Consider the following 27472-nt stretch of genomic DNA (forward strand, 5'->3'; position numbering starts at 1 on the left):
CTGAAGAAGTATGAAGCAATTCAAGCTTAGGAGCTTTTTTTCTAGGGATAGGAGAATTATGCCAGGGCCTTTAATCCCAGGAGAAGTGCAGGGGTGGTTTATTGTCATTTCATCGGTTCTGCTTTCTTCCTCCTCCCTCCCCTCATACAGAATCTGCCCTTCAAAGGCATCGAGCCTTCTGCGCAGAACAGATGAATACCAACGTGGTTCACCACCGGCTGCCAGCAGCTTCACGGGTTAATTGTTCCCCAGGTATTGACAGGGGCGTGCAGTTATGTGTTGCAGAGAAATGAGGTGACAGCCCCCAGCTACAGAATGAGTTGGGACAAGACCTAGCTCAGAGTTCAGTGTGAACACCTGCGTGAGGATAAGGTGGTGGCAGCTGCAGGTCTGCCAGGATTGTCAGCTCCAGGAACTCAGAACCAGGAATCAGACCCCAGGTCATTGGGTTGCCATCCTGGTTTAATGTTGCTTTCTCCCCATGCACTCTCTTTTGGAATCTGGCGTCCCTGGGTTGTATTTACACATACATGCTCTTCCTTGGACAGGAGAGGTGACAAATGGCCTTCCTCCTTGAAATGGAAAGCTAGGACTGTGTATTCACCTGGCTCCAGAAAGAGGGAATTGAGGAGTCTAATATCATGGCATTCCTCAAAAGTGAGATTTATGGTTATATGAGCTGGCATCACCTTGCTTGCTTGCTTTCTGTCAGGTTTGCCCTCTCCTTAAAACACCATCTGCTGCTCCATAAATTCAGTGGATCCCACAGATCCCTGAAGATCCCCTGCTCTGTCCTCTCCCTTCAGGCATGGCTATGTTCAGGGTCTGTTAGCTGGGCTCTTTAGCTAACAGCTGCTCTTGGGTAGCTCCCTGAAGAGAAGCAGTGGCCAAAGCCCCAGCTGCTTTCCCACTATGGCCTGCAGAAAGGCTGGGGCTGAAAGAAGCTGGTGCTGACTTTGCCACCCTGCTGTGGCTCAGTGGGGGATGTGAGGTTAGAGGGAGGAGATGACGTCCCAAAAATCACTGCTGTCTGATTGCCAGGGTCAGAAGGGAAAGCAGATGTAATTCAGGTGGTGGACCATGCCTCCAGGCTGTGACCAGGATGGCTGAATTCCCTGCCATTGGTGCAGAAATCTTATCAGCACTGAGAATTAGGCTGATAACAGGATGATGACTGCGATAGTGTGCTTATCTCTGCACTTTGTCCCATCCCTTGCCACCCGACTCGGTGCCAGCCCCCCCGCCCATCCTCCTCCCCTCCTGTTACCCCAAACAGGCTTTGCTCCCAGCCCTCGGGCTGCCAGCAGCAAGAACCCAGCCGGTATTGTCTAAACAGGGCCATACAATGGGCAGCATTGTTGACACTGGATTTTTGCCCTCATTAAAGATGACCTCACAGCCCACCCCTTGGCCACTTCAGCCAGCCCCTCGGGACTGTAAGGCTGTCTTTTGAACTCGGGTAAATAAATTGGGAGGGGAGGGGGAGAAAGGGATGGGGAGCAGAGGAACACAGCAGCCTTTGTGCTGCCACCCTCTCCTCAGCACTGGTGCTCTCTGGTGTCTTTCTACCCACACCAGACATGGCAGGCCAGGTGCCAAGGAGCCAGCATGCTGAGCGCCCTTATCCACCCTCCCTGGCCTGCATTCACTGGGCAGTGACACCCTCTGTGATCCTGCAGCCTCCTTTCTGGACATTTGCTGGACATCTCTCCTTGCCGTGGTCATTTCAGCTGTCCTTTCTCCTCCAGCCTTTCTGTGCCTCCCTGCCCACGCCTCCTGCCCCTTCTTTTTAGGGTGAGACCATCCTCTCAGCCATCTCCTGCTGCCAGCACTGTGAAAGTGCCAAGAAAGGACCGGGAAAATGCCACCTACTAGTGGCAGGTCTTCTGACCCAGCTTAGGTGGCATGGGCCACATTGTCTCCATGGTCCTTCTGGAGACAGACTCCTGGCAGGGGAAACAGGCATACCCTCGTAAGGTGAAGCTGGCGGGCTGCCCTGAGAGCATAATACATGCTGCCAGGACGAGAAGCAGGAAGGACAAGGGGTGAACCTGCTGGATCCTCGTCCCATTCTTCCCCACTCTACACGTGAAAGTAGCACTCAAAAAAAACCACCCAAACCTCAAAGATGGGGTGTGCCTCTTCCTGTCTGCCGTCCCCAACCGCCTACATCTATACTTCAGTTTCCTTTAAAGTGAATGTTTTGTTTCCTCTTGGGCAATGGGACTAGAGCAGAGACCTGCCTTTATATTCCTCCAGTGGACAGCCCTCATGTCCTTCCTCTGTCTCTTCATTTATCTATGCTATGTCTTGGGAGCAGATGTAGGAGAAAGCTACTGGCTCAACACAAACTCTCCGGAATGCTGCAGTTTCCCAATATGTGGTTTTATTACCTAGATCTGCCTTTCCTGGAATATTTACACACATACAGCATTGTGGCTAGAGGAGGAATAATCTTGGTTTATCCCAGAAGATATTCAGACCATGAGTTTAATGCTCTTCCTTTCCCCACCCAGAGGATGAGGGCCAAAATGGCCTTTAGACCATTGTAATATTATTTTGTTGTGAAATGTGCCAGCAAGTGTCAGCATTTGGCCACCAGCTTTGCATTAACCCAACACTAACAAAGCCATGGTGGGACCCCACAGGTATTTTGAGGATTAGAGAAGTGTCTTGATTTATGCTTCATTATCTCTGTCCACACCAACTCTTTGGTAAAGCAGTCTAAATAAAAGGCATCACTCCTCATGGCCTAACAGATGAGCACTGTTGTTTCAAGGTACAAAGTCCTAATCTGCTTCCAACTGGTCAGCAGTAACCAGGCTGCAACCCCATGGCTAGGGTGCAGCTGGCCTTCTCCACAGACCTCAGCTACTCCCAAAACCAAAGCTTAATATTATAAGCAAGGGGAGCACAGCTGAGTCCTGCCAGAGCAACCCCGAAGTTGTGCTCAGCCAGCATAGGCAAGTGGCTTCTCTCATCTTTTGTTTTGCTTTTTTTTTTTTTACTGCCTATAAAATGGGGGTGGTACTCACATTCTTTGTCACATTCACAACTGAAAATCCCTGACAGTTCCCACCTGAGCAGAGTGCCTCCCCACCGTGACTTGTGACAGGCTGCAGCAGTGTGCATGACTGCCCATGGAAAGGACATTCGGAGTCCTGAAGGAGAGAGGTGCTACAAGCTGCTACGTTTCCGTCCAGGAACATTTTTAGGTTTGCTTGCTGGGAATGAAGCCCTTACCTGCCTGCCTGGTTTTGCTGCCTTTCCAGGTCTTTGAAGAACCTGTCTGCCCTGTCTCCTTTAAAGAATGGAGCTGGAAAACACACTCTTCCCTTTCCACATTCATTTCCTCGCTTAAAGAAAAGGACTGCAGACATGTGGGATCATGTCAGTTTTGGAGGGTAAAATGCCCCAAGTTAACTAGTTGATTGTGTTCTGAGTGCTAATAGGATGAGAGATCTGTTGCAAGTGTAAAAGAAATCCTCAACAAGTAGCACTTAAGTGACTCTGCAGCCCATTATCTACTCTCATTTATTTCTGATCACCTTTTTAAAGCCTCCTGGTTTTGTCTCTTTGTCTCTTGTGACAGCATCAAGATAGAAGTCCCATTCAAAAAGTCAAATTTGCAAATACCTCTCACAAAGTCTGGACCTTATAGCACTGGAGAGCTGTGGCAGATGACCACATGCATTCACACATTCCCACAGTGTGCATTTGGCACCTTCTGGAAGGTATGCTTTTTGCTTCCTCCATGCTTTGCTTGGGTCATATTTCCACAGGATTCAGGTATAAACTTCAGGAACCCATATGGGCACAGAAATTACTTTAACTTTCTCTAGCTGATAAGGACAGGCCTTTTTATCCATGAGTCTTTGACAAAAGAAAGTAAGGTAAAGGCAAAGTAGCAGAGTTGCTAGCTTCACTATGACTTTTGATGTAGAGTTACACAACACTGTCACAGCTGTTCTTTCCCTCCTAGCTTTACCTAAATGAGGATGGTTTGCAGAAGTTTTGAGAAAATGTGCTAGGAGCCCACACTTACAGGTTGCTGGAACAGCATTGGGGTCCATACCTGCAGTAGGGCTGCTCAGTTTCCCTACTGATGTATGTGATGGAAGATAGATCGAGCTTCCTACTTCTGTGGACTGTACTTAACTAGGAAGAGTGCAAAACATGTTGGAGGTCACTCTGCTTAGAGTTCCAATGAGATCTTGGCAAATGTGATACGTGAACTGAAATAAATAGGATGCAACTCACTAAACAAAGTTCTAGCTTAAGGGGGAAGAGAGTCAAGAGCCCAAACCTACACTTAGAGGGCAATTTGGTGAGATAGCAGTTCTAGAGTTAAGGGTCTGGGGCAACAGTGAAGCATGTGTTCAAAACCTCGTGCAACTGGGAGCAGAGCAAACTGTAGATGTAGAAACAGTGGCATAGGAAAGGAAAATGGAGTAACCATCTGGTTCTGCTTGGCACGGGGAACACCTTAGCTCTGAGGTTTTGCTCTGTTTATCCATTGTGTCATTCTGCTTTTTCTTTTTAGTCTGCTGGCTCTGTACTGTGTCTTGGGAATAACAACTCTGTAAAAAGAATTACATATAAAGATTAACCTTCCTGAACACACACACACAAAACAAACAAGCAAACAAGCAAACAAACAAACAAAAAAAAAACAGAGACAGAACTCAGGCAAACTTACCCTGTCCTGCCCCAGCCAATCTTCATTTGCACATGAGACTTTGACATGAGCAGCTCTGGGAGATGCCTGTTAGGATGGCACCACTCAAACCACTAGGAAGGGACTGCAATGTCCCCCCTAGTGAGGAAGTCCCCATCTGATCACAACTTCTGAAATATTCTGAGACCACTCCAAAGGGACCCCGGGACACCAGCTAACAGGTCTGAGTGCTGGGGTAGGATGAGTCTGGAAAGTGCTGGAACACAGATAACAGCTAGTTGGTGTGCCAACACGCAGTGTTGCCAGTGGTAGGACCTGGACTCCTCTTTCACCACCTCTTTCTCAATCAGTCAGGAGCCAGCTCAGCCAGGTGATTGGTTTATCCCTGAATATTAAGCACATGTAGCATCTAAGCCTAACAATGACGCCAGCCTCTGGCTTATTGTAAAAGGCACTTGAGCCCTTCTTATTTTTCTACCTATAAAATGGGATACTTATGGATTATATGGAATTACATGATTGGGAATGAATAAACACAGAGTACTGTGCAACACAGGACTGTGAAGGTCGAGTTTATGTTCTGTGGAAAAATGGGATGGACAGAGGTAGAAAGGTGGTGAATCATTTGCAGCTCTTGAGGAATCCCCTCCTCTGCTCTCTCGCCACGACTTGGCCAGCACCATCAGCCTGAGAATCATGGGAGTGAGCTCCTCAGGACATGCCGGGATAGAACTAGGGCAGCTCTTCGGTGCCCAGAATCCCTGCCTCTGTTTCCAAAGGTGCCCGGATTCCTCATTCTGTATTTCCCTGCTGGGGCTTGTTGCTGGATCTCAGGTTGTCCCTGTCCCTTAGGTGCAGGGACCCACCTCTTCCCCGGTGCTGCTGGATCTATCATAGCCATTCTTGCACCTTTGGGGACTGTCTGTTACTCCTCTTCAGCATGTGGGTGCTAACATGAGTTTCAGCAGTGGGGGGAAAAAGCAGCACCAAAATGTCAGCAGGTGACACCTGGAGGAAGAAGAGAGAGACAATCCCGAAGCAGGTGTCAGAGACGCGTGAGATTTTGCTTTGGAGGTCCCTGATCTCAGTGTATCTTATCTCTAAAGCTTGCTCTGGGCATGACAGGAACAGGCAGGGGTGGGTTGCCCTAGCCAGGTGAGAGTTACGTGATAGCTAACCAGTGCTGTGGATGTTAGTTTGAACTCTTAATCCAATTTTTCCACCCAGTCCCATCCCTTGTGCTGCAGCATGTGAACGATGTGCAGGGAGCAGTAGCCTGCCAGAGAAAGCTTTCCCAGGTGGAACAAATTGCATTTGCTTCACCCCAAACACTTGCACTGATCCTCAGAGGCTATTGATAGCCAAGTATTGTGCCTGGCTCTTGCACAGGATTTGCTGCCTTTCACATTGTTGGCAGATGTCTTTGTAGCTTTGTCCTGGCAGTGTGTTGGCTCTGCCCTTGTTGCCTTTATTAACCAAGGTGATAGAGTGGGTAATAATTGAATGAGTTTGGCAGAGGACAATGCCAAGCTGATTTGGAAAGTGAGTGCTGGTGGGATTGTGATTCCCAGGGCTTGTGGCTGGTGTAAGATGTGGTCCCAGGCAACAGGAGCCAATTGAGAAGAGGGCCATGAAGGCAGGAGCAACCGGCTGCACAAAGGGGACAAGTCTGCAAGTGCACAGGCATCTGTTCTGTGCTGCCTGGCCCAGGAGGCCTTGTGGAGCCACAGCTGAGCACAAGTCAGCAGTATACCAGAGAGTTGCTAAATAAGCTCTTAAAGCTTGGGCTGTGGCACTAGGACCATCAAAGTTCACCATGTGGAGTCATTCTGCTATTGTGAAGGTACCAGCTGAAGAAATGTGTCAAACAGTGGGCACCATGCCCTGAGGGAGAGAGTGAGTTTTGGGGACAATCCAGGATGGAGGGAGGAAAATAGGAGGGGATGCAAGGTGTGTGGTTAGCCTGAAAGGGCCAGCAGGTGGTGGCCAAGGCAGAAATGAAGGGAGGCAAGGACAAGGCAGAAGGAGACAATAATCTGCCCCTTTTCTTCACTGAACAAGAGGGAATGGAGCTATGTTGCAGCAGAACAGAATTAGATCAGGCCTAACTTGGGCTCACAAACCATGCTCATCCTGCTGGGACGGCGGTGCAGCCTGTGCCTCCCTCCTGCTGTCCGCTGGCCTGTCATGGGCCTGTGGCTGGGGAAACCCGGGGAAGAGGTGGTTTGTTGTCACTCAGAAGTGCCACCTCAGCTCCAAACCTGCCTGGGACCAAGGGCACCCCTGAGGACAAGGCAGCAGCCCAAGGGCCACGTTACTGGACGGCCTCTTGGACAGCAGAAGTTTGTCTTAATGTGCATTTTGGGCAGCATGGGCTTTGCCACGTGTGCACCACAGCTCTGGGCCATGCCACCTCTTGCAGCAGGTCCACGTGAAGGGCCAGTCACGGTAGGAAAACAGGCGCTGGGCCTGCGTGAGGAGCACGCTGCGAGGGCTTGGCCCACACCTCACAAGCTGATTGTACGTGCTAGGGCAGTCTCAGGTGTGGGGCAGGCGGCTGGGGGCCCTCAGGAGCGGGGGCCGCGGCGGGAGGACGGAGCGCGGCTGCCCCCCGCTGGCCGAGCCCCGGCGGTGCCGCCGCAGCGGCCGCTCCGCGCCGCAAAGCCCCACCGTTCAGGTGTGGTGATGCTCACAGAGAACTTTAAACTTTGGGGGGTGGAGGGGAAGAAATCGAGAAGCATATTTAGTCCGTTGGCTTCTGTAGGGTTGCCAAATCCCAGAGAAAAAAATGGAAGTATAAGACTGCAGCTCTCAGTGTCCCACAGGGATTTCAGTTGCTGAATTGCACCCCGCTCAGGGAGCAAGTGTCTCAGGTAATCTGGACCCAGATTGCTGAGAGATTGGAACACCATCCTTGGAGAACACATCCTGAAAGGCAGAAAAGGCCTGATGCTCCCAGTGAGCTTTCTCAAACAGGGCAGCCCTGTGAATGTGTAAGATTGGTCTCCTGGCTCAGCACGTGCCAGTTTGTAGGCAAGAATCGCATGCAGTAAAATGTTTTAGGAGCTGCCCAGCAAAACTAGGTTGTCACACTAGTGAGTATGAGAGCTTTACTAAACTCTCAAACATGTAATCAGTGAGTACAATAAAAACCAATGCAGTGCAAATAATAGCAAATGAAACCACACAATGTTTTAATGTAAGTTTTACTGTAAATAAACTGAAGAGAGTAGAGGCCTTACCTATACCTCAGACTAAATGCTTAAGTACTGGTGCGTCTGAAGGTAGAAACACCAGCAGAAATGCAAGTGCATAACAAAGGGAACAACATCACAACAGATATGTTGTTTTACTAGTTTCTCATTATATGTGTTACTCCATCAGGCAAATGGATGTAACTGTTTTCCATCATGCTAGCAAAACTGATGGCAAGTTCCAAACCCAGCTCTTCCTACTTCTGCAGATTTAAACTGCTCCTTGTGCTACTTTATCATAGAGGCATACCATATCCTATTAGGTCTTACAGAAAGATGTAAGTCTTCATGTAGGAGTTTGTTGATGTTGCAGTATTACTGCTGGTCAAGTGGCCTTCTTTGTGGAAGCTTCTCTGTGCGATGGAGCACAGAGAATAAGACAGCAAGTTGATCCAAAAGGGGGATCTGGTCAGCATGCAGGTAGTTTTTGGGCAGCTTTTTGGTTATCAGAAGCATGGGGGGCAATTTTAGCTTTGCCTATGTGGTGCAATTTAATTGGTGTAGAAAGCTAATCAGCAATGGGTTTTTGCAAGTGTTACTGCTGTACGTTTAGAAGTAAGAAAGATGTTTGAGCTAAACCATCAGAAAGGACACAGTCCTCTAAACCGCGAGGTGGGAGGGATGTAAAATCTGCTGCCTCACAGCCTTTGAGTGCTTCTCCTCTCAGCCCCATGGCGCGGCATATAGTCAAGCCTTCAAGCCCATGCCATGTCCCCAGGCCGCCTCTGGCCAAGCAGGCAGCGCCCCTGGGCAGGCCTGACCTCCCTGCGGGGGCTTCATGGGGCTTCCCCATGCGGGCTTCGAAGGGAAACGCTGAGGTACCTCAGAGAGGGGATAGCGATAGGGTGCTTCAATGGGAAATAAAGAGGTACCTCCGAGAGGGGGCAGTATCGGGGCGGCATTAGCAGGAAACACTGAGGTACCTCAGAGAGGGGATGCCACTGAAGAGGGGGAGTTCAGAGGGAAATGCAGAGGTACCTCAGAGTGGATGGTGGGGCAGAAGCCCTGAAGCACCTCAGATGGGTCAACAAATTGTTTTGGATAGAAAATACTAATGTAAAGTATGGGAAAATGGCAAAACTGTAATTAGGCTTCCTAGAATGTACGTAGAGTTGCAGTAACTCTGCTTTGGGACAGAAACTTTGAGCTTGTTAATCATGCACTATATTTTTCTTTTTCTATCTTCTACAGCGCCCAGGTGGATGGAGAAGCAAATATAAAAGAAGATCCACAGCACAGATACCACTAAATACTCTCAGCTTCAGAGACCTGAAGAACAGTTCCCTTCTTGTCTTCAGAATCTCTACTTCTAGGCTTCTCCCACAGAGAACAGAATCCCTAATAAAATGCCATATGAAACATTAGGGTGTACACTCTGCAGCTTCCAAGCCCACCTCTGCATTAACCCACACCTACAATATAGCCCTGCACATGCAATTTTAACTTTGCGGTTTTTGTGGTGGTTTTTGGCTTTGGTGAGGCTAGTGTGTGTTCGTCAGCAGTTGCTGTAGGGTGGACTCTTGAGGAGAATGTGATGTATGAAGCATGTTTGTTCATTATTTCCCATGGCTATATTAAGAAGGAACGAAGGGAGTTGCCAGGTGGCTGTAAGGACCTTGAGGCTCCCTGCCTGTTGCTGTCTCGGACGGAAAGTTGAGAGAACTTGGTGTAAATACTAGAACTGCAAAACTGATAACCCACTGTCCTATCTTAAGACAAACCAACATGACCGGTTAAGGAGGGAAAAACACCACATACCAAGCAGAGGAAGACTACCGCCTTCATCCGTGCGACCACCAGAGGGACCGGAGACGACCCCCTAGCAACAGTCGACACAGCCACGGTACCAGGCAGGGGGGCTGCGTAACCCGGAAGAACCCGATGATAAAAGGGGACTGTGAAAGGGGGGCGGGGGGCGCGGGCCGTTTGGAGGAGCATGGGCTCCCCGGCCGGCCAGCGCTGTTTTGCTTGCTGGTCGCTTACTCAATAAACTAATTCTTTCTGGCTAAAAGAGTAATTTATAACGGAGAACATGAAGCTTTTCATGCAGGAGCTGGTAGTGTTGTAGTGGAAGTCCTTATGCAGGTGTTTGTTGATGTTGGAGGAGTACTGCAGGAAGAGTGGCTTACTTTGTGAAGGCTTGTCTATGAGATGCAGTAGAGGGCGTAAGAGTGGTCTATTTTGAAGGGATGAAATCTGGTGAGTTCCCAGGTAGGTCTTGGACTGTTACTGGTTGGACAGTTGTTGGTGTGTGAGTTAGGTGTAGCACAGAGTGCAAAGTTGGCTTTGCTTGCATGGTGTAATTGTGTAGGTGTGGAATGCTAATCAGAAATGGGCTTTTGCGAGTGACCCTAAGACTCATAAATCATCTGGCTGCTTCAGACCTTTTCCCTCACTGTAGCGGGGCTGAGGAATCCCAGGCATGGTTGCAGTGTTACCAGACCCCATTGGAGTACCACACTGCAAACCTGAACATCACAAATTCCAGAGAAAAAATAACAAAGGAGAGTAAACCAGGTTTCAAATGATAACATTCTTATATGGGTGGTGAATTCTCCTGTGCCCGGGAAGACCAGGGTACACATGCTATTTCACCTATTTCTAAAATTACATTTTTTACTGTATTGCACGTTATCAAAATAAAGCTGCTTTTTTTCCATGCTTAATTCTTATCACATTATAGTAATTAGAAATAATAGAGATACTCAAGTTCATCCTAGCTGAACTGGAAGAAAGGTAGCAGGGGTGTGGACTGTTTAGTGAAAACAAAACCAAATGTACCATCTTGTTACCTTTGAGAGTGTTTTACTCTGATTAATTCCTTCTCAATGTACTGTGTATAATAAGGCATTTAAGTTCAGAATGTCCCTCTCCTCTCTGCCAAATTAAAGAAATCCAATAAGGTTGCTCCTTTTTGTTCCTACATTACATTCACCTGCTCCCAATTTTAAGGGGCCACCTTTCTCCCAGTGAAAAGGGCATAGAGATTGTTGTTGTCCTTTGGTAAGGAGGGGTGTGGAGTTGTCAGAGGGGCTGGACTGCAGACACCAGGCAAGGGGCTCTTGAGGTGCCCCAGAATCGTGGTGTGAGGTAAGTAAAATAGGCTACCACAAGCCAGGAGTGGGGCCAGTTCCTTCCTTTTGAGGTTGGGGGCTATGGCCATAGTATTTTGAGTTGGAGCATGACCGTAAGCAGTGCTGCCATGGGAGAGGTACTGTTTTTATTAATGTCAGCTTTACAATCAAGAATGGTGAGAACCTGACATCCACTGCTAAAGTGCATGATAATTCAATAACAGAAAACATTCTTTTTACACAAATTGTTTGCTATCTTGGATATCTGCTATGCTGGAGGATTTGTTTTTTAGGGAAAGAGAATACCAGGAAATTAAATAATAAGTTAGTTGTGGTGTTACACGCATTCACTCCTCTTTTCTCTACTGTATAGTATTTATAGCTGCCTTTTTTTTTTTTTAATTTGGATTGTTTGAAAATGAATGCTATTTTAGCTCTACATAGGTAATCTGTTATTCCTTTATGAGGTCCTTCTATCTCAGTTCACTATCATGTATCTGTGGCAGGATGTGATCATCACACTACCAATTGATGGCAAAATTAGCTGTGGCTTATACTTCTCCTATAAAACAGTTCAACAATATATTGATCATGACAGAAAATAACTTCACAGTGGAAAATTTGAAGGAAACTACTGCTGATAAATTTAATTGTTAATTGAATTATTTAGGGGCAATAAAAATCCCTACTCTTTTATTCTTTGCTGTGCAGAAGGTGGTTGGACTTTTGCTTTGCAATGAATGAATGTTATAAAAAAATTTAATCCCCTGTGAAGAAGCAGGGTGGATTTATTCATGCCATATAAACACTTTATATTAGCTATGTAGAGAAACAGCATTTTTTAAAACAAAACAAAAACCTTCAAAGGTTCCTGCATACCTCTTCTGTATGTGCTATGATGCCAATTTTCTTGAGAGCCTTTGACAGCTTATTTCCTTTTAGTAAAAACTAAATAATATATTTTTTTAAAGAAAACCAAACTGTATTGTGCCAATGAAAGAAAAGTATTTTACTACCCAAATCAGCTTAGTTTACGACTCCATGAAAAGCTAGTGAAAAAGGGGAGGTTTGGATCAGGTTCAGAGATTGTTTACAGGCTCATGGTAATGCACATTTAGTATCCACAAATTTGCACTGCAATTGCTAAGATAGTCCATGAGCACTGGAACTGTACCTGGCGTGTGTGTTCATTTCCCACTATCACAGTCTTTTCTGTTTCTGGAGGTCTTTGCAGATTATTATATAACTATTTCTGAATGGCACAAAACTTCCAGAGTTTCAATGCCTGCCCAGCTGCTGCTAAACTACAACTGAATCTTATAGAATTTGATGGTGTTAGAATAGTAGTGATAGCTGTTGATGATCCAGCTGATGTTGATATAACCAAGACAAGGGATGCAAGGAAAGACAATAAATTTTATTAAGCCAGAAGACATTATTAGGAAAAACATTTTCAGAATCATAAGCCTTTTTTGTGAGACTTGCAGGAATATGAGAGAGGGTTTATGCATGCAGAAGCAGGCCAGTTGTTTCCCAAGTCCACCACGTGGCCTATTAAAGGAAAATCCTTCTCCTTGCAGACTTTTTTTTTTTTTGTAATAGCAGCATCAATTACTAGAATTATCTTTATTCTGTTTAGTGCTGATCTTCAGTGCTCTCTAACAAGGGTTGGTGGGGATCTTGACAAAAAATAATAGTATGTGCAAGTGTACCCCAAGGTAACTTGATTTTTTTTCTTAACCGTTGTTTCAATTTATCATTTAAATTAACAATATAAATAAAGCCAAAGCTCTGACATTATCCAAACAATGCACCATGATTTAGAAAATCCAACAACTAACAATATTCTTCTCCCTCTCTCCTCCCATGATTCATCTTTTAATTTGTTTAAATAATAATAATAAAAAGGAGGAAGTCATATTTCATGCCCAGACTAAGTGTGTGCATGTACATGCCTGGCAGCGCATATCAACAACACCCAGTGTTTTACTTTGGTCTCTTGCCAGCCTCCTTGCTAGCTAGCATTGCTCTGTTATTCATTGAAACAGGTCTGTGGCCACAGGCCGTTGAAGAAGAGAAGCGGTGGCAAGGCCAAGAGAGCACATCCCCAGCCCACGGGGGAATACAAGCCAGCTGAGGCCCTGGCCAGCAGCGTGCTGCTGTATCCTGCATGAAGACTCGATGTGCCAGGTGGGAATAGCTCACAGGCTACCCAATGAAGCGGCTGGCCAGCTGACAGAGAGCTCATCTCTGAGCTTCACCTAGCCTGCTCTTAACAAATTAGCCAGCAACAGAGAGCTTATCCCCTCCCTAGCTGAACATTTCCGTGGCTTTGTTCTTCTCATCTGCTCAGTGGATTTGTCTGCAGTGAATGAGTGCTCAGTGCAGGAACCGCTCTGACCCACATGGTATTTTAAGGAAAATTCTGGGGCTGTGCTTTTTGTTCCCCTACCATGCTGAATCCCACTGTGAAGATGGTTTCTAGTTTTAGAAAGAGACTCTGCCTGGGTACCTTTGAAATGTTTCTTCTAGGGCTGCTGAGAAACAGACTTCACCAGAGAAGAGAAAAGGAAGGAAGAGAAATCCTGTTTGCTGGCTTTCAACAAGAATGGCGGGTTGGTGAATAAGGCCTAAGGTCAGAAAGATACCATCAGACAGGTGTCATTCCAAAGCCAGCAAATACTGTACCAAATTCAGCCCAAGAATCCATCCCAGACCACTGATGAACTTCCAACCCACCAAATTACCAGTTGCTGCCCTCTCACTGCCCTGTAACGAGTTAGGTCCTGCCTCATTGTTACTCGAGCATTCTCAGTGCCATCGTCAGGTAGGTGGGCAAAGGGGACATCCACATCCAGCTGTATGAACACGACAGTCCAGAGAAAATATCCCTGTTTGTACCTTTGAGCCCTGTAGTCCTACAGCTGCAAAAGTCATGTTGCTTCCCTGGGTAATGTCAGGAAAAATTGCTGCCATCAGTACCTGCGGAGAAGCACCTGCTGAGGTTATGTATTCAGTTTTGAGGAGGGGGCAGGCTCAGACTGGATGTTCCTTTACCATCTTACCACAGCACCTATGAGGCCTGGGACTACTTCGCAAGAAGTGGATGAATATTGACACCCCTTAGCTGCTATTATTTCCAGTTTTGCCTGATACGATCCTGGTTTGCCTCAGGGCAAGCAGACCCCGCAGGGCTTGTGAAAATCCTGCAGAAGCTGAAGAGCTCAGCCTCTGGTTTCCAGAGCAAGCACTAGGAGTTTACTCCTGCTCACCGCTCCTGCCTTTAACAATAACGTAGCAAAGAGGAAGCTGGGAAAACTCACCGGGATCACGCTTAAGGCCAAACCCCGGTGTCTAACCGAGAGCAGAGGCGGTGCCTGGTTTTACAGAGCCGCAATCCCACAAGCTAGGCTCAGCGGCTCCCGGGGCGAGCTGCCAGCGCCACCTGGTGACCTGCCCGGCCCGGGTCCTCACCGCCTGCCTCGAGGAGGGAGGATTTCTGCTCTGTGACCCTTCCCTGGCCACTCGAGCTATCCCTCAGCCCCAGAGCAAAGGCTCCGCGCTGAGCCGAGCGGTGTTTGCTCGGGCATCCTGAGACAGCTCGCTGCTGGAGCTGTCCCGGGCTGCGGGCAGCCTGAGGGGTCCAAGTAAATCCCAGCCTTCCCCCACAGCTCGGGGGCTGTCTCCTGGCAGCCTCCCCTTCCCACAGCTCCAGCAGAGTCTCTCGTCTCAGGTTGGAAGCAGAGACGGTGTCCTGGCCACGTCGCTGTTCCTGGGACTGACAGGGCTGGTGGTGGTTCTTACAAGGGGCAGTGCCACCCTCCCATGCGTGTCACCAGCTGAGCTGGTATAAAGCAGGGGGAGGACGCGTGCTGTCTGCAGGATGCTGATGGTGCACCCTCCCTCAGGCTGCTGAGGCAGACACGCTGTTTGGCATTGACTGATTCCCTTTCCGCTAGCTTTCAAATCCAGCCCGGGCAGGCTACATCTACAATTCCAGCTAATTAGTACTTCTGCTGCCAGTGAATAGCCATGAGCTCTTCTCACCTAAACAACAGAGATGAGAGCCACTTTCGAGCCCCAGAGGAACATGAACTGGAGAGTGTGGGGAAGAAAGCTTGGGATAATCCTGTTTACAATGGCTCTCCCTCTACCTCCTTGAAGATTCGAGCCATCTACAACCCCAAGTCCATCCTGGAGAATCCCTATGAGAACTTTGAAGAGGTGGGGGATCCACTTCCCTACCGGACAGAGCAGAACAAAGCTGTGGATGGGAAGACAAGTCATTTCCTCAAGTGCTGCTTCTACATCTTCAGAGGCATCCGAGGTAAAGTTCTGGTATTTCAGTAGAAAGGATTTACTAGCCATTGGGAAGAGCAGTAATACTTGCGGGGGAAGGTGACTGCAGGGGTGCAGAAGATAGAAAGTACATAGTATCTGTGTAGTACAGGAAGCTGCTCACTACAGACTGTCATTACTCTGAATCATCATCTTTAGCTGACCTAAAAGGATCATCCTCATTCTGTGTGTCTTTCTGTGCCTCCTGGGTCTGTCCTGTCATCTTTGCTACAAGGCAGGAGGTATGGAGAGAATGGGAGTATCATTCAGTCCAAATGTCATATTCAAAAGAGATGAATTCCCAGGCTTCCGAGGTTGGAGGGTTCCAAAGGAGACACAGACGGGTACATACTTCACGTATGAGGTGGTATATTTCCATGGCATGTTTCCTAAAGAAACACCTGAAATAAAACCTCAACTGGTATAGTTTCACAATTACAGGATGCAACCTGAATGATAAGGGACAAGACTCGTGGTCCTCCAGGTATAATTTTGGTCCAGTTTCTGAACCAAATTTTCAAGGATATTTGAGTGTTGCTGCATTTAGGTATTCCTGAGTGCACTTATTTTCCTTTGCCTCTTTTCTCAACATTTGGTACTAGGGGTTCCCTGCCTCATGGGGTGTTTGTTCACAAGGACATAGTTCCATCCCTTTAAAGTATCTTTTGTTGCACTGGAGTGCACTAACATCTTCTTGTCTCTTGTTGCTTATAACACAAAAAAATGAGAATAAGATTCAGATCTTCAGGAGCCCAATGACTACAATGAACTTTGTGCCCTTCTCTGAGTAGCTGGCCTTTACTATACACTGACTCGGCCTTACTGTTACCACTTGCAGTAATGTCTCTGCTCTGTTGTTACCCACTGATTTTTGTTTGTTTGTTTCTGTTGTGGAGTTTTCACAGACTACATGCTACTCTCCTGCACTAGAGTAAATCCACATCTTCTCTAGTCTCTCATTTCTGTTTCTGGTCTATTGCATGGCCAGAGCAGGCTGTTGGTTTGTCTGTCCAGGAGTGAGGGTGGATGCCATCATGAGTGAGGGTGGCAGCCATCATGGCAGCTGAATGTGCAAAAAGCTCCGTACTTTGTTGAGATGCCAAAGAGTTACCATCAGGACAGGAGTGAATGTGTGCTATAGCACTTTTGCTTGTTCCAAAGCAAAAAAGCCTGTCTCCTTCCTCCTCCTGAGGTGATTTGAGATGTGTGGCCTTTGATCCCGATTTGCAGGGGGATGATAGTTGCGCACCAGTGGGGATAGGTATCAGGCCTGAGCTCTCTAGGAGGTGTATAAAGCAGGAAGACTGTGGGTATTATTGATGCCAGTTCCATCACTAGGCTTTCAAGTGGAATTTCTTATGCCTTTCAACTTCAGGAGAGATTCTGAAAACGCAACAGAAAGCCATTACAGCAAGAACAAGTAAACAAACTAATGGTGTTAGGCGGTTCATCAAAACCAAAATATTGAGGCTTCTTTTAAAGAAAGCGTTCCTGTCTTTTTGATCAATCCTGATGACGTTTAATGAGTTGCTTTCACTGTGTGAAGAAATCAGAACATTAGCTGGTATAAATCTGCGTTGAAGTCAGCAGAGCTCCATTGATAGATATCCTGAACACAATTTGGCTCTAAATTGTATGCTGAAAATATTGAGTTGGGCTATTTGATTGAGTCTTATGACATACAAGAAATCTTCAAGTGTGTGAGTAAGCAAGGGACAAATATTTGGAGCTTGATAGCTCAGTATACATAAAAAGAACTAATAGCTGTAAAGCTAAAATCAGATGCAGTTCTGCTATGGAAGTCCTTAACAAAAGGTCAGATGTTGGCACGTGCATGACTGAGATGAAACTATGACATTCCAGGAAAACTTGTGACAAAGACTGAATTTCTGCAAAAAGTAAGCTGAAAAACAGGCAGAAAAAGATCAGTCCCTATTGAAGTCTGGCAGAAAAATGAAGAGTGATTTAGCAAAACATAATGGTCAAAAAAATTCAGTTTTGGTCAGCCTCAAATCTTTTCTTCACACTGGAATTGTTCATTTTATAGGTTATTTAACAAGTTTTAGTCAAGTTTTGAGATGAAAAATGTTTCTGTTTTGGAAAGTGACAAAAATCTAGTAACTCACAAGACAGGAGCATTCTTTGGGAATAGGACTCCTCCCATAGTCTTTGAGAATGGCCATCAAAACTCTTTTTTTTTTTCTTTACATCCTTCAGGTCTGTGGGGCACTACGCTCACTGAGAACACAGCTGAAAACAGAGAGCTTTATGTGAAGACCACTCTACGAGAGCTTCTAGTCTATATTGTGTTCTTGGTGGACATTTGTCTATGTAAGTAGATATCCTATCTCATAGCTGTCTTTTCTGTGTGTAGCATGAGGGGAAGAAGGCGAGGTTTTATTATTAGACTTCCTCACCCTGTTGTAGGTGTTAAATTGATTGTATGTATAATCACTGCAGCAAGCAGGTGTGTTGTTGACTCACAGAATAGCTGCTGCACACACAAGTAAAATGGCTGACAATTGCTCTGGACTGAACTGATACCTGCTAGATTTAAGTAGAATTTCCCAAACCACATAATCAGCTCCAGCTGTTGACATCACAGTCCTGGAAGAATCTGCACAGCGAGATTAGTTTCACAGCAGATGTTAAAACCTCAGATTTAGTTTCACAGCAAATGTTCAAACCTCAGACAGCAGCTCTAGAAACTTCTTGGGATCAGAGACACGGGGTTCAGAGAGATTTTTGTCTCTGAGGCTGGTGAGGTGGCTGAGGTGATAATGCAGATGGCAGCTTGTGTTGTTCTTGGGTAGATTTAATGCAGCCCTGTACTGAATGCTAATGGCTTTTGTGTGGTTAGAACAATGACTGTTTGTTTTTTGGGAAGGTTCATTCATTATCACAGATGAGCACCTGTGGCACAGAACAGTGAAGAGGATTATATTTCATGGGCCCTGTAGCAGGAGAGATAGACAGACAATACCAACCCAAGTTACTATCACACTGACCCAGGGAGACAGTCCTTCCTGAAGAACCAGGGCATGCACACAGACATACATGCAGTCGCACACTGACTCATCTAGAAGTGTTTGGGAGGTGGATGTTGAATATCTGCTGTTTTATTTTCACAGTATCCTTTCAACAGTAGGACTTGTTCCTAGTGACCGCCATGATGGATGCTCTTCTGCAGGGAGGAGCTCTGGGTAGTCGAAACAACATATACTTGTTTGATTTTTTTTGGTAGACAAAAACTTGCCTGGAATTTTCCACAACAGGGTAGTCTCTATACCTTCATAGCTTTAGATCAGAACTAAGTGCACACAAAATACAGATCATGAATTTTGTTCTGAGAAAGAAGATTTCTCTCAGAAATTTTGTCTCTCTGAGGGGGAAAAAAATGTTACCCAGGATGTTCAGTTGCATCATCCAATGGTCTTCTTTGGCTTTTAAACTCTTAAAATCTGTCAGTCTGGCAGTTTAAATTCTGGAAGATGCAGAAAATAAAGTTGAACTCCTTAAGCAATCAAGAAAGTAATGTGATTAGAGCTCTCAAGGTTTCTTCTCTTCTGCCTTGCTCAGCTTACTTACAACAGTAGAAGCTATGCAGAAAATGAATGTATATACCAGGCTCCGATATTCAGGTGTAAGGGAGGACCCTCCTCTTGTCTCTTCTCTTAGTGACATATGGAATGACAAGTTCCAATGCCTATTACTACACCAAAGTGATGTCTGAGCTCTTCCTGCAGACCTCTTCGGACAGCCGTGTCTCTTTCCAGTCCATAGGCAGCATGGCTGACTTCTGGGTGGTGAGTAAACATCTGGCCTCGCATGGGGAGCCCTGGAAATCTCAGCTAGGGTGGGATATTCAGTTATCTCTGAATGTGCTACCTAGTGCTTTCAGCAAGCCATTCTACTGCTGCTTGCCAGCTACTAGCAGTAGATATGGTATCATTTGCATGCAGAGTACACACTGATTTAAAACATTATATCACTGTAGCCAGAATACTGACTAGGCTAAGTGTTGTGTGTGTCCAGAAAAATCCATTCCAGGCTTTCTTGTGACAGACATAGCTTTGAATCCTGCAGTCTAATGTCTTCATGCTGGTCTCTTAGTAATAATCTTATCTCCATTCGCATGGGCAATTGTGGGATCAGTGTAATTAACCTGTAATTTATGCATGGCCTGACCTGACCTGTAGATTCTTTATGGAGAAACTGGATTAAAATTTGCACTGACTTTTACCAAAGAAAATAAAAAGGGGACAAGATGTTGGGATCTGTCACATTTTTATCAAAGAACTGGAGAATGAATAATATGGTCCACGGTGAATGTCTTTGAGATATTGCAACCACCTATCTCTAACGGCCAGCCAGAAATTCATTGTCAGTTAGCTTTGCCTTTTTCTGATATATTAAAAAAGCACAATGAACTATGGCACTATTGTTTCCCTCACTGGTTACAGGGAACTGGTCCACCTTGTTTTAATAATTCACACCTCATGCTAGGACAGTTCCTCCAGACTTGTGTTCCCTGAAGAGGAAGGGACAAAGAGGTTGTAGGGCCCCTGTCTCTTTGTTAGCATAACAAGGTGCAGCAAGCACGTTACAGGCCTGAGAGGGTCCACCACACCACCCTGCTGCACAGCATCCATCTCCTACCCTGCAGCTCCACCCAGCTCCATATGGGGGCTCCCCTCCTTAGCATATATGCAACGCAAGCTCTACCAGTAGAGCAGTGTGGGTCAGGTCTTACCTCAAGCCCAGACTAAGAAAATTCCTCCGATATGTAGGCTACGAACCAGTTGCTTTCTTCTCCCTCTCGCAGTATGCACAAGGTCCTCTTCTGGATAATCTTTACTGGACAAAGTGGTACAACAATGAGTCCCTAGCAGCACACAATACCCAGTCATACATCTATTATGAGAACCTGCTGCTGGGTGTCCCACGGATGCGACAGCTGAAGGTGAAGAACAATTCCTGTGTGGTCCATGATGACTTCAAGGAGGAAATCTCAGGCTGCTATGATGTATACTCAGAAGACAAGGAGGAAAGGTTCTCCTTTGGACTTGTCAATGGAACGGCGTAAGTACATCTTCTGCTGTTTGGGATTAGAATATTTGTGATTTTTACATTTTTTAAATTGCCCCAAATTAGTCTCTTCTGGTTAAAATAAGATATGCTGAGCTGCAGAATGAATGGTAGGGGTGAGTTTCTCACACAAGTCTGGAATTCCCCTTGCAGTTAGAGGCAGCAAGTCCTTTGCATCAAGCCTCTTTGAGGAGAGACAGGATGAATGTTAGAGTGGGACCTGTTGAGAAAGCCATGAGAAATCCAGTTGAGAATTAGGTAGACGTTGCTGTCTGTTTTTAAGGGAGTGCACCTCTTTCATCTTGAAAACCTATTCCCAGCTTTTTTTTGCCCCCCCCCCCCCTTTTTTTTCAGACAGAGGTGTCTGAACCATTTTCTTAAGACCCACATTTCTTAACTTCTAATTCTACACTGAGATGGAATATAACATGTAAAATCACCATCACACTTGGTTATTTATTTATTTTTTACTGATGATTCATGTAATTGATGTGGATTTTCCTCTATAATAAAGTGAGGCAGCTGCCATTTAATAACCCCTTGCTTGCTGCTAGAGTCTTGATCTGTGAAAAAGAAGCTATTGTTCATAAGGAAATTTGCGTGCAAGAGTGTTCTAAGCAGAGAACTGTGTGCAACATGGTAGGAGGCAATGCAACAGACTCTGTGCATAACCTTAAAAGCAAACAAGGCTATGGCATAGCCAATGAGCCTGCAGAATTTTCCCTCCATGGTATGGCAAGATGTGTTGTGTCTCTACTGGGAAGCACTAGATCGGAAATCTATCAACAGTGAAGAACTGGTGTAAGCTCAGATCTGGAATAGGAGTTATGTGCCAACTCTTTGATTAAACTGCTCTGTCCTTTGAAGATGCAGTTTCATTTCTCCTGACTGCAAGGTCCTATCCAAGGCTGTGGGTGGTAAGTGATGTCTTTTCTCATGGCTTGTCTGTTGCAGGTGGAGATACCATTCTGAGGAAGAGCTGGGTGGCTCATCTCACTGGGGAAGACTAACCAGTTATAGTGGGGGAGGATACTACATAGACCTCAAGTTGACCAGAGAAGAGAGTGCTGAAGCCCTGCAAATCTTGAAGGAGAAGTTATGGCTGGATCGGGGGACACGAGTTGTCTTCATTGATTTCTCTGTGTATAATGCAAATATCAATCTGTTCTGTGTTCTGAGGTAGGCTGAGTCCCACTGGAAATTCTTCTGCCTCTCACTTGTTTCTTAATGCCACAGATTCTTAAAATGCAAAAATAATCTGGTCCACTACGGGGTGTAGGACTGAATGGCATCAGTAGATATTGTATGGATTAGCAAGAAGAGCTGTTTTTTCTGACACAAGTAGACTCACTTCTTTTGACCTTTCATGCTTTTCTGTCATGAGTAGTGAAGCAGCAGAGAGAAGAATGCATAAACACACGCACAACTCTTCCAGTCACAGTTTGGTGGGTAGCTCATACTCAGGTTTGATGCTTCCATCCCACCATTTGTAATTATCAGTGCTTTCTTGTTCCCTTCAAGGTTAGTGGTTGAGTTTCCAGCCACTGGTGGTGCCATCCCCTCCTGGCAAATCCGGACAGTCAAGCTTATAAGATATGTCAGTGCATGGGACTTCTTCATTGTTGCCTGTGAAATTGTCTTCTGTGTCTTCATCTTCTACTATGTGGTGGAGGAGATTTTGGAGCTGCGTATCCACAAGCTTCAGTACTTCACCAGCATCTGGAACATCTTGGATGTGGTTGTCATTCTGGTGAGGATGCTTGCACACTTTATTTATTTTTTTTAATGAGGGGGGGAAGGGAGAGAAATGGCAGAGGGGTATAAGAGACACAACTAATGAAAGAATGGGAAAACTGGTCTAGATAAGACAAGAGCTGACACGTTTTTTGCTCCAATAGAAAAATGGACTGGCAGAGTAAATGGACATGTGCTTTTCTATCAGGTATTAGAAGAAAATTCTTTCCTTAACGATGCTTGAGAGGGTGTGAAGTCAGGTCATCACTCAGTGCATTAGGACCTTATTTCCATCCCCCACCAGTACAGTGTAGTTATGAAGTGTGATACCAAGTAATTCTGTGGCACTTTAATATCTGTGGACACTTTTAACTTCTACACTCACTGCAGATCCTTCCTCTTCACAGCTCTCCATCGTTGCTATTGGTTTTCACATCTTTCGCACCATTGAGGTGAACAGACTGTTGGGGGAGTTGTTGAAACACCCGGACACCTATGCAGACTTTGAGTTCTTGGCATTCTGGCAGACTCAGTACAACAACATGAATGCAGTCAACTTATTCTTTGCCTGGATCAAGGTATTGTAGGGGACACAGGGGGTGCCTGGGCTCCAGTCTCAGACCTGTTCCACCTGATACCCTGGCGGCTAACTCTTCCATCTCTCTTAATGAATGAGGGTAACAGCTGTAGAATAGGGAAGGATTTCCTCGAGCGTCATGTGCTCTGTTTTGTAGTAAATCCAGGCAGCTTTTCACCTTGCATTCTGAGGCCAGCTCTGTGGAGAGAGCAGAGAGGGAGTTCAGAAGTTGTGGTGTAAAAGGCTTTTGAAAATGCTGAGTACAATGCAATCTTGTCCATTCTATACTATGTTCATGGTGGCCACCCAGCGACAGGAAATGACTTGTCCATTGGTATGTACCTTGCATTTTGACCAAAGCATCTTGGCATGGTGAAAAGCCATGCTGTATTCAGCTATCCTCACTATCCTCAAGATATTTGTCCTTATAGCACTCTCTCTCCACATTTTCATTTGACACAGGGAACAGTCATATATTTACGACCCAATAGTAAGATGGTGGCACACCCAGGACAAACAATGTGAACTCTAGGCCACTATTGCCCCAGCTTGGCTGTCTCCTCAGTGCTTTGGTGCCATAGATAACCTCTTGTTTTAGTAAGCATGTATGTGTAGGAAAGAGACTGATCTAGCTGATGGTTTGGCCTAATTTTGTCCCTGTTCTTTCTTCTTGCAGATATTCAAGTATATTAGCTTTAACAAAACAATGACACAGCTCTCCTCCACACTGGCACGTTGTGCCAAGGACATCCTGGGCTTTGCCATTATGTTCTTCATTGTCTTCTTTGCCTATGCCCAGCTGGGTTACCTTCTTTTTGGGACACAAGTGGAAAACTTCAGTACCTTTGTTAAATGCATGTAAGTGTATTAGTTGTAAACACATTTTCATCATTACCAGCTGTCATCAAAAGAACTTTAACTGCTTTCCAAACTATCCCCAATTGCAAATATGGATGTCAAGCAGACACCCGTTGTATTTCATGTAATAAAGTCATGATGGCTAAAAAGTTGCTCACAGTCCCACACCTATAACATCCTCATGGACAAAAGAATGTAGTGAGAAAATTGAAGGTTACAGACAGATTTTTGTTTGTCTGGTGTTTATAAGCAGCCATTTGGGTCAAAGGAAAGCCCAGCCTTTTCAGGCTGAGAGTTCAGTTCTGTTTTGCTGTAGTCTAGGCAGCTTTCAGCTGATGTGGAGTTGTTAGGCACACCAAGGACGCTTTGCATGCAGAGTAGTTTATAGTCATTCTGCAGAAAAGTATTGTAGCTGAGCTGATAATATAGTTTCTGTTCACCAGGTCATTATGTCATCTTCTCATCTGCTGTGGGTCCATAAAAGTGGTAAAACGGTTCTGATTGCTGCTGAGACCTTGGCAATTGTGTTTTTATACACCAGCAGGTGGCTTTTGGTCTACTTAGGTTCAACTTCTCTGTAATTCTGGTAGTAGGAACTAAATAACTCAAAATAAGTGTTTTGAGGTAAGCTCAAAGTGTTTTCTCTTTAATAAGGGAGAGGTCTAGATAGAAGCTCTGGAGCTTTGAAATTCTCTAGCTTCTAGATAAAGCCACTGATCACATCATTTCAGTGTACAACAGCTGTTTGAAAACTTGTCTGTTTTTCCTCAGATAGTGCATTTTAATAAAAACAAAGATTTGATACAAATACTGTTTTTTGCTTCAGGGCTTTCAAAAGAAAGATTGGAAGTAACACATTTATCAAGATTTTAGCTTTAAACACCAAAATGGAAAAAGTCAGAAACTATTTCTGTTTGTTATTTTTGTTTTACATAAAACATTAAATATAAAAAATAAGGGTGTTGGAATTAATATTAAATATATAAAATTAAATATAATAGTGGTTGATATTTGACAGCTATGCTTATCCAATTAAAATAATTATTTTATATTTGATATATTTTACATTTATATCTGATTTTAATATAACAGTTCTGCCTCAACTTAACAGGTAATTCTGAAAGTTAGTAGTCATATAATATGCCAATTTTAACAAAAATTTAACATGATGCTTCCTAAATCAAGCCGTATAGTAGCTTAAAGAATGTAAGGTAGAAGTTTTCAAAGGAGAAGAAATATAAATAATTTCTTACTAGAAGACATTTCAACGTCACAGAATTGGCACAACTTGAACCAAAGAGGAAGCAAAACCATATTCTTCTCTCTTAGACATGAAAAACATTCCCAGCTCTCTCAATAGACCAAAAGTAAGGAGTCCAAAATGGAGCTTTGCATTTCCTAGACAAGATTTTCAGACTCCAGGATGTCAAGACCCTTTTCTCTGCATAGAACTTCATGCTCTGTGTGTCCCTTCTGTCTCTATTTTCCTTTTTTTTTTTTTTTTCCTTTTTAATTTCAGAATATTTGTTTGTTGGTTCGTTTGTTTAGCAGAGTCATCTCAGTGGCCAATTTCCAGAGAAGCCCCACAAATAATGTTCACCTTAAATGGGGGCAAGAACAGTGGGTAGATGAGTACCCTAGGAAGGGTGTCAGGGAAGCGAGTTAAGAAGGACAATCCTTCAGTCCACATGCCCAGTCAGGCAATATGTGATGTTAGGGAGGCATCTGCTATAGCAGTGTTTTTCAGCCTGTGCTCCATAGTCCTCTGGCATCTGGTCCTGTGAGAGGTTACCTCTCTCTCTCACAGGCTTCTGCCTGTGACCATGCAGGCTGCAGCTGGGTTCAGGGATCTCCTCAGGACTATCTTAGGAGGTAGAATAAATGTATGTGCCTTTGTGTGACCTTGTGCTCTACCCCTCCTCCAGCTTCACCCAGTTTCGGATCATTCTTGGTGACTTTGACTACAATTCTATTGACAATGCCAACAGGGTCCTTGGGCCTATTTATTTTGTCACCTACGTGTTCTTTGTCTTCTTTGTGCTCCTGGTAAGTAAGAAAGGCCTCCTTGCCTCTGTTTTGACAGCAGTGTTGGAGAGACCCCTCATAGCAATCCCTCCCCTGTGCTAGGTGCAGTGCAAATGCTTAGAGAGAAAGAAAGTTTCCTTTACAACAGCTTTGTGGTGCAAATAGACCAAAGTAGACACAGAACACTTCATTGCATTTGGGGATTTGATTGATACTCAGGGAGATTAAGGGCCATATTTCCATCATTTATCTTAAAGACTAAAACAGACTGGGAATGCCACTCATGTGGTACCTGCATTCAAGAGGATAAGTTCAGCTGTTTTCCTAGGCAATGGACCCAGAGGGTTGTTCGTTATGTTAAATTCTGAGTACCAGGGATCCAAAAGTAACTTAAGATCTTGCAAAAGAAGCTAACAGAGAAGGTGTTTGACCTGGGAACAAATGTATCTTAGGCCATTGTTCTAGCTGCAAGGCCCTCCTCTCAGTCCTTTCCTTTGCCCACTTTAATTTGCGCAAGGTATGCCCCATGTGAAAACAGCTGCTTTTTTAACTAAACTCTGCACAGCTATGTCTGTCTCTTGCTGCCTCAGCTGCTGGAGCAGGCAAGGTGACTCAAGCTAATTCAACTATTTTCTTCTCCTTTCTCTAGAACATGTTTCTGGCCATCATCAATGACACCTACTCAGAAGTCAAGGAGGAACTTTCAAGCCAGAAGGATGAGCTGCAGCTCTCAGACATCTTGAAGCAGGTGATGAATAGCAAAAGCTGTTCTACTTTCTAGCCAAATCCTGAAACATTTTCTTGGAGTTCCTGACCTATGTGGAATTTACTAGAGAAAAAACTGGTTGCCAACTCCAGGTCCACCTTTCTAACATGCACAGTAGCAACAGGAGTCACAGTTCCCTTTGGGATAGATCAAGCTTCCAGATGCTTTGGCAATCAGAAGACAATAAAGCAAAGGTTGGGGGAATCCTGTTGCTTGAGAATGCTGGTAGAGTTTCTCAGTGACTTTCCTTCCCTGGATAGTCTATTGACAAAGCTCCTTCAGTCCTTGATATAGTTAATACTCTGCACTTTGATCAATAACAAATAAAGTGACAGGTTCTGCTTTGATGATTTGAGCATTTTACAGTGACGCAAATCTGGTGGGTTACATCTGGATTTCCCATGGGCAAATTCCAGAAAAGGTCCTGAAAGTTCACAAGTGTCTATGCTTTAGAACCAATATTTTGCAAAGAATGGTATTTGAGACATTATCTTAAGCAGTTGATGAGTGGAAGGTCAGGTAAAGGCAGATTCGGAAGGAGAAAAGCAGACAACAAATTTTCTCATGGAGACTTTGGGTACCATGTTGGTGTTGCTTTGAAGAAGTGATGCTAGTTTAGAAATGAGGCATACTTTATCGCGTTGTATCTGTACTTATGGAAAGCTCAAAACCTCCTTGCATTACTCAGCATCTGCTCCACCCATATTGTTTTCACCCATATGTGTTTTCAATTCTTTCTTGTTTTTCACTCTTCTGCCTACATGATTCCATACCCATTTACACCTTTATTAACAGAGTTACAACCGGACACTCATGAGGTTGAAGCTGAAAAAGGAGCGGATTTCTGATGTGCAGAAAGCACTGCAGAATGGAACTAAAGAACTGGATTTTGAGGACTTCATGAACAGTTTGAAAGAGTGAGTGAGTCCACCTGAGGGATAACCATTTATCCCTTTCTCTCAGTCACACTTGTAATTTAAATTCTGTGGTATTCAAAACCTAGAGAGCAGTTAGCTCAGACTGGGGCAACCAGACCAGATGCACACACACACAAGATAGTTCTTATCATTTTTCCTCACA

The 27472-nt window shown here is 45.0% G+C and overlaps 1 protein-coding gene across 2 annotated transcripts in view; it reads left to right on the forward strand.

Annotated features, from left to right (window-relative positions):
* The first annotated feature begins 1265 nt into the window (after positions 1–1265).
* PKD2L1 (polycystin 2 like 1, transient receptor potential cation channel) overlaps positions 1266–27472 on the forward strand; it is a 30881-nt gene continuing 4674 nt past the window's right edge. Inside the window, exons 1-14 of one of the 2 annotated variants that reach the window (XM_080597978.1) lie at positions 1266–3734; positions 9124–10143; positions 13055–13196; positions 15171–15333; positions 17562–17675; positions 19023–19150; positions 20170–20426; positions 21387–21611; positions 21954–22182; positions 22574–22744; positions 23420–23601; positions 25527–25647; positions 26276–26374; positions 27188–27309. In XM_080597978.1, coding sequence (XP_080454104.1) covers positions 13188–13196; positions 15171–15333; positions 17562–17675; positions 19023–19150; positions 20170–20426; positions 21387–21611; positions 21954–22182; positions 22574–22744; positions 23420–23601; positions 25527–25647; positions 26276–26374; positions 27188–27309 — 1820 coding nt within the window. In that variant the 5' untranslated portion in view covers positions 1266–3734; positions 9124–10143; positions 13055–13187. Of the gene's footprint in view, positions 3735–9123; positions 10144–10637; positions 11023–13054; positions 13197–13538; positions 15334–17561; positions 17676–19022; positions 19151–20169; positions 20427–21386; positions 21612–21953; positions 22183–22573; positions 22745–23419; positions 23602–25526; positions 25648–26275; positions 26375–27187; positions 27310–27472 lie in introns of those variants that run through there. The other variant, XM_080597977.1, reaches the window with a different exon arrangement.

The sequence above is a fragment of the Anser brachyrhynchus genome (genome assembly GCF_964034855.1).
Source record: "Anser brachyrhynchus genome assembly, chromosome: 6".
Taxonomy (NCBI): domain Eukaryota; kingdom Metazoa; phylum Chordata; class Aves; order Anseriformes; family Anatidae; genus Anser; species Anser brachyrhynchus.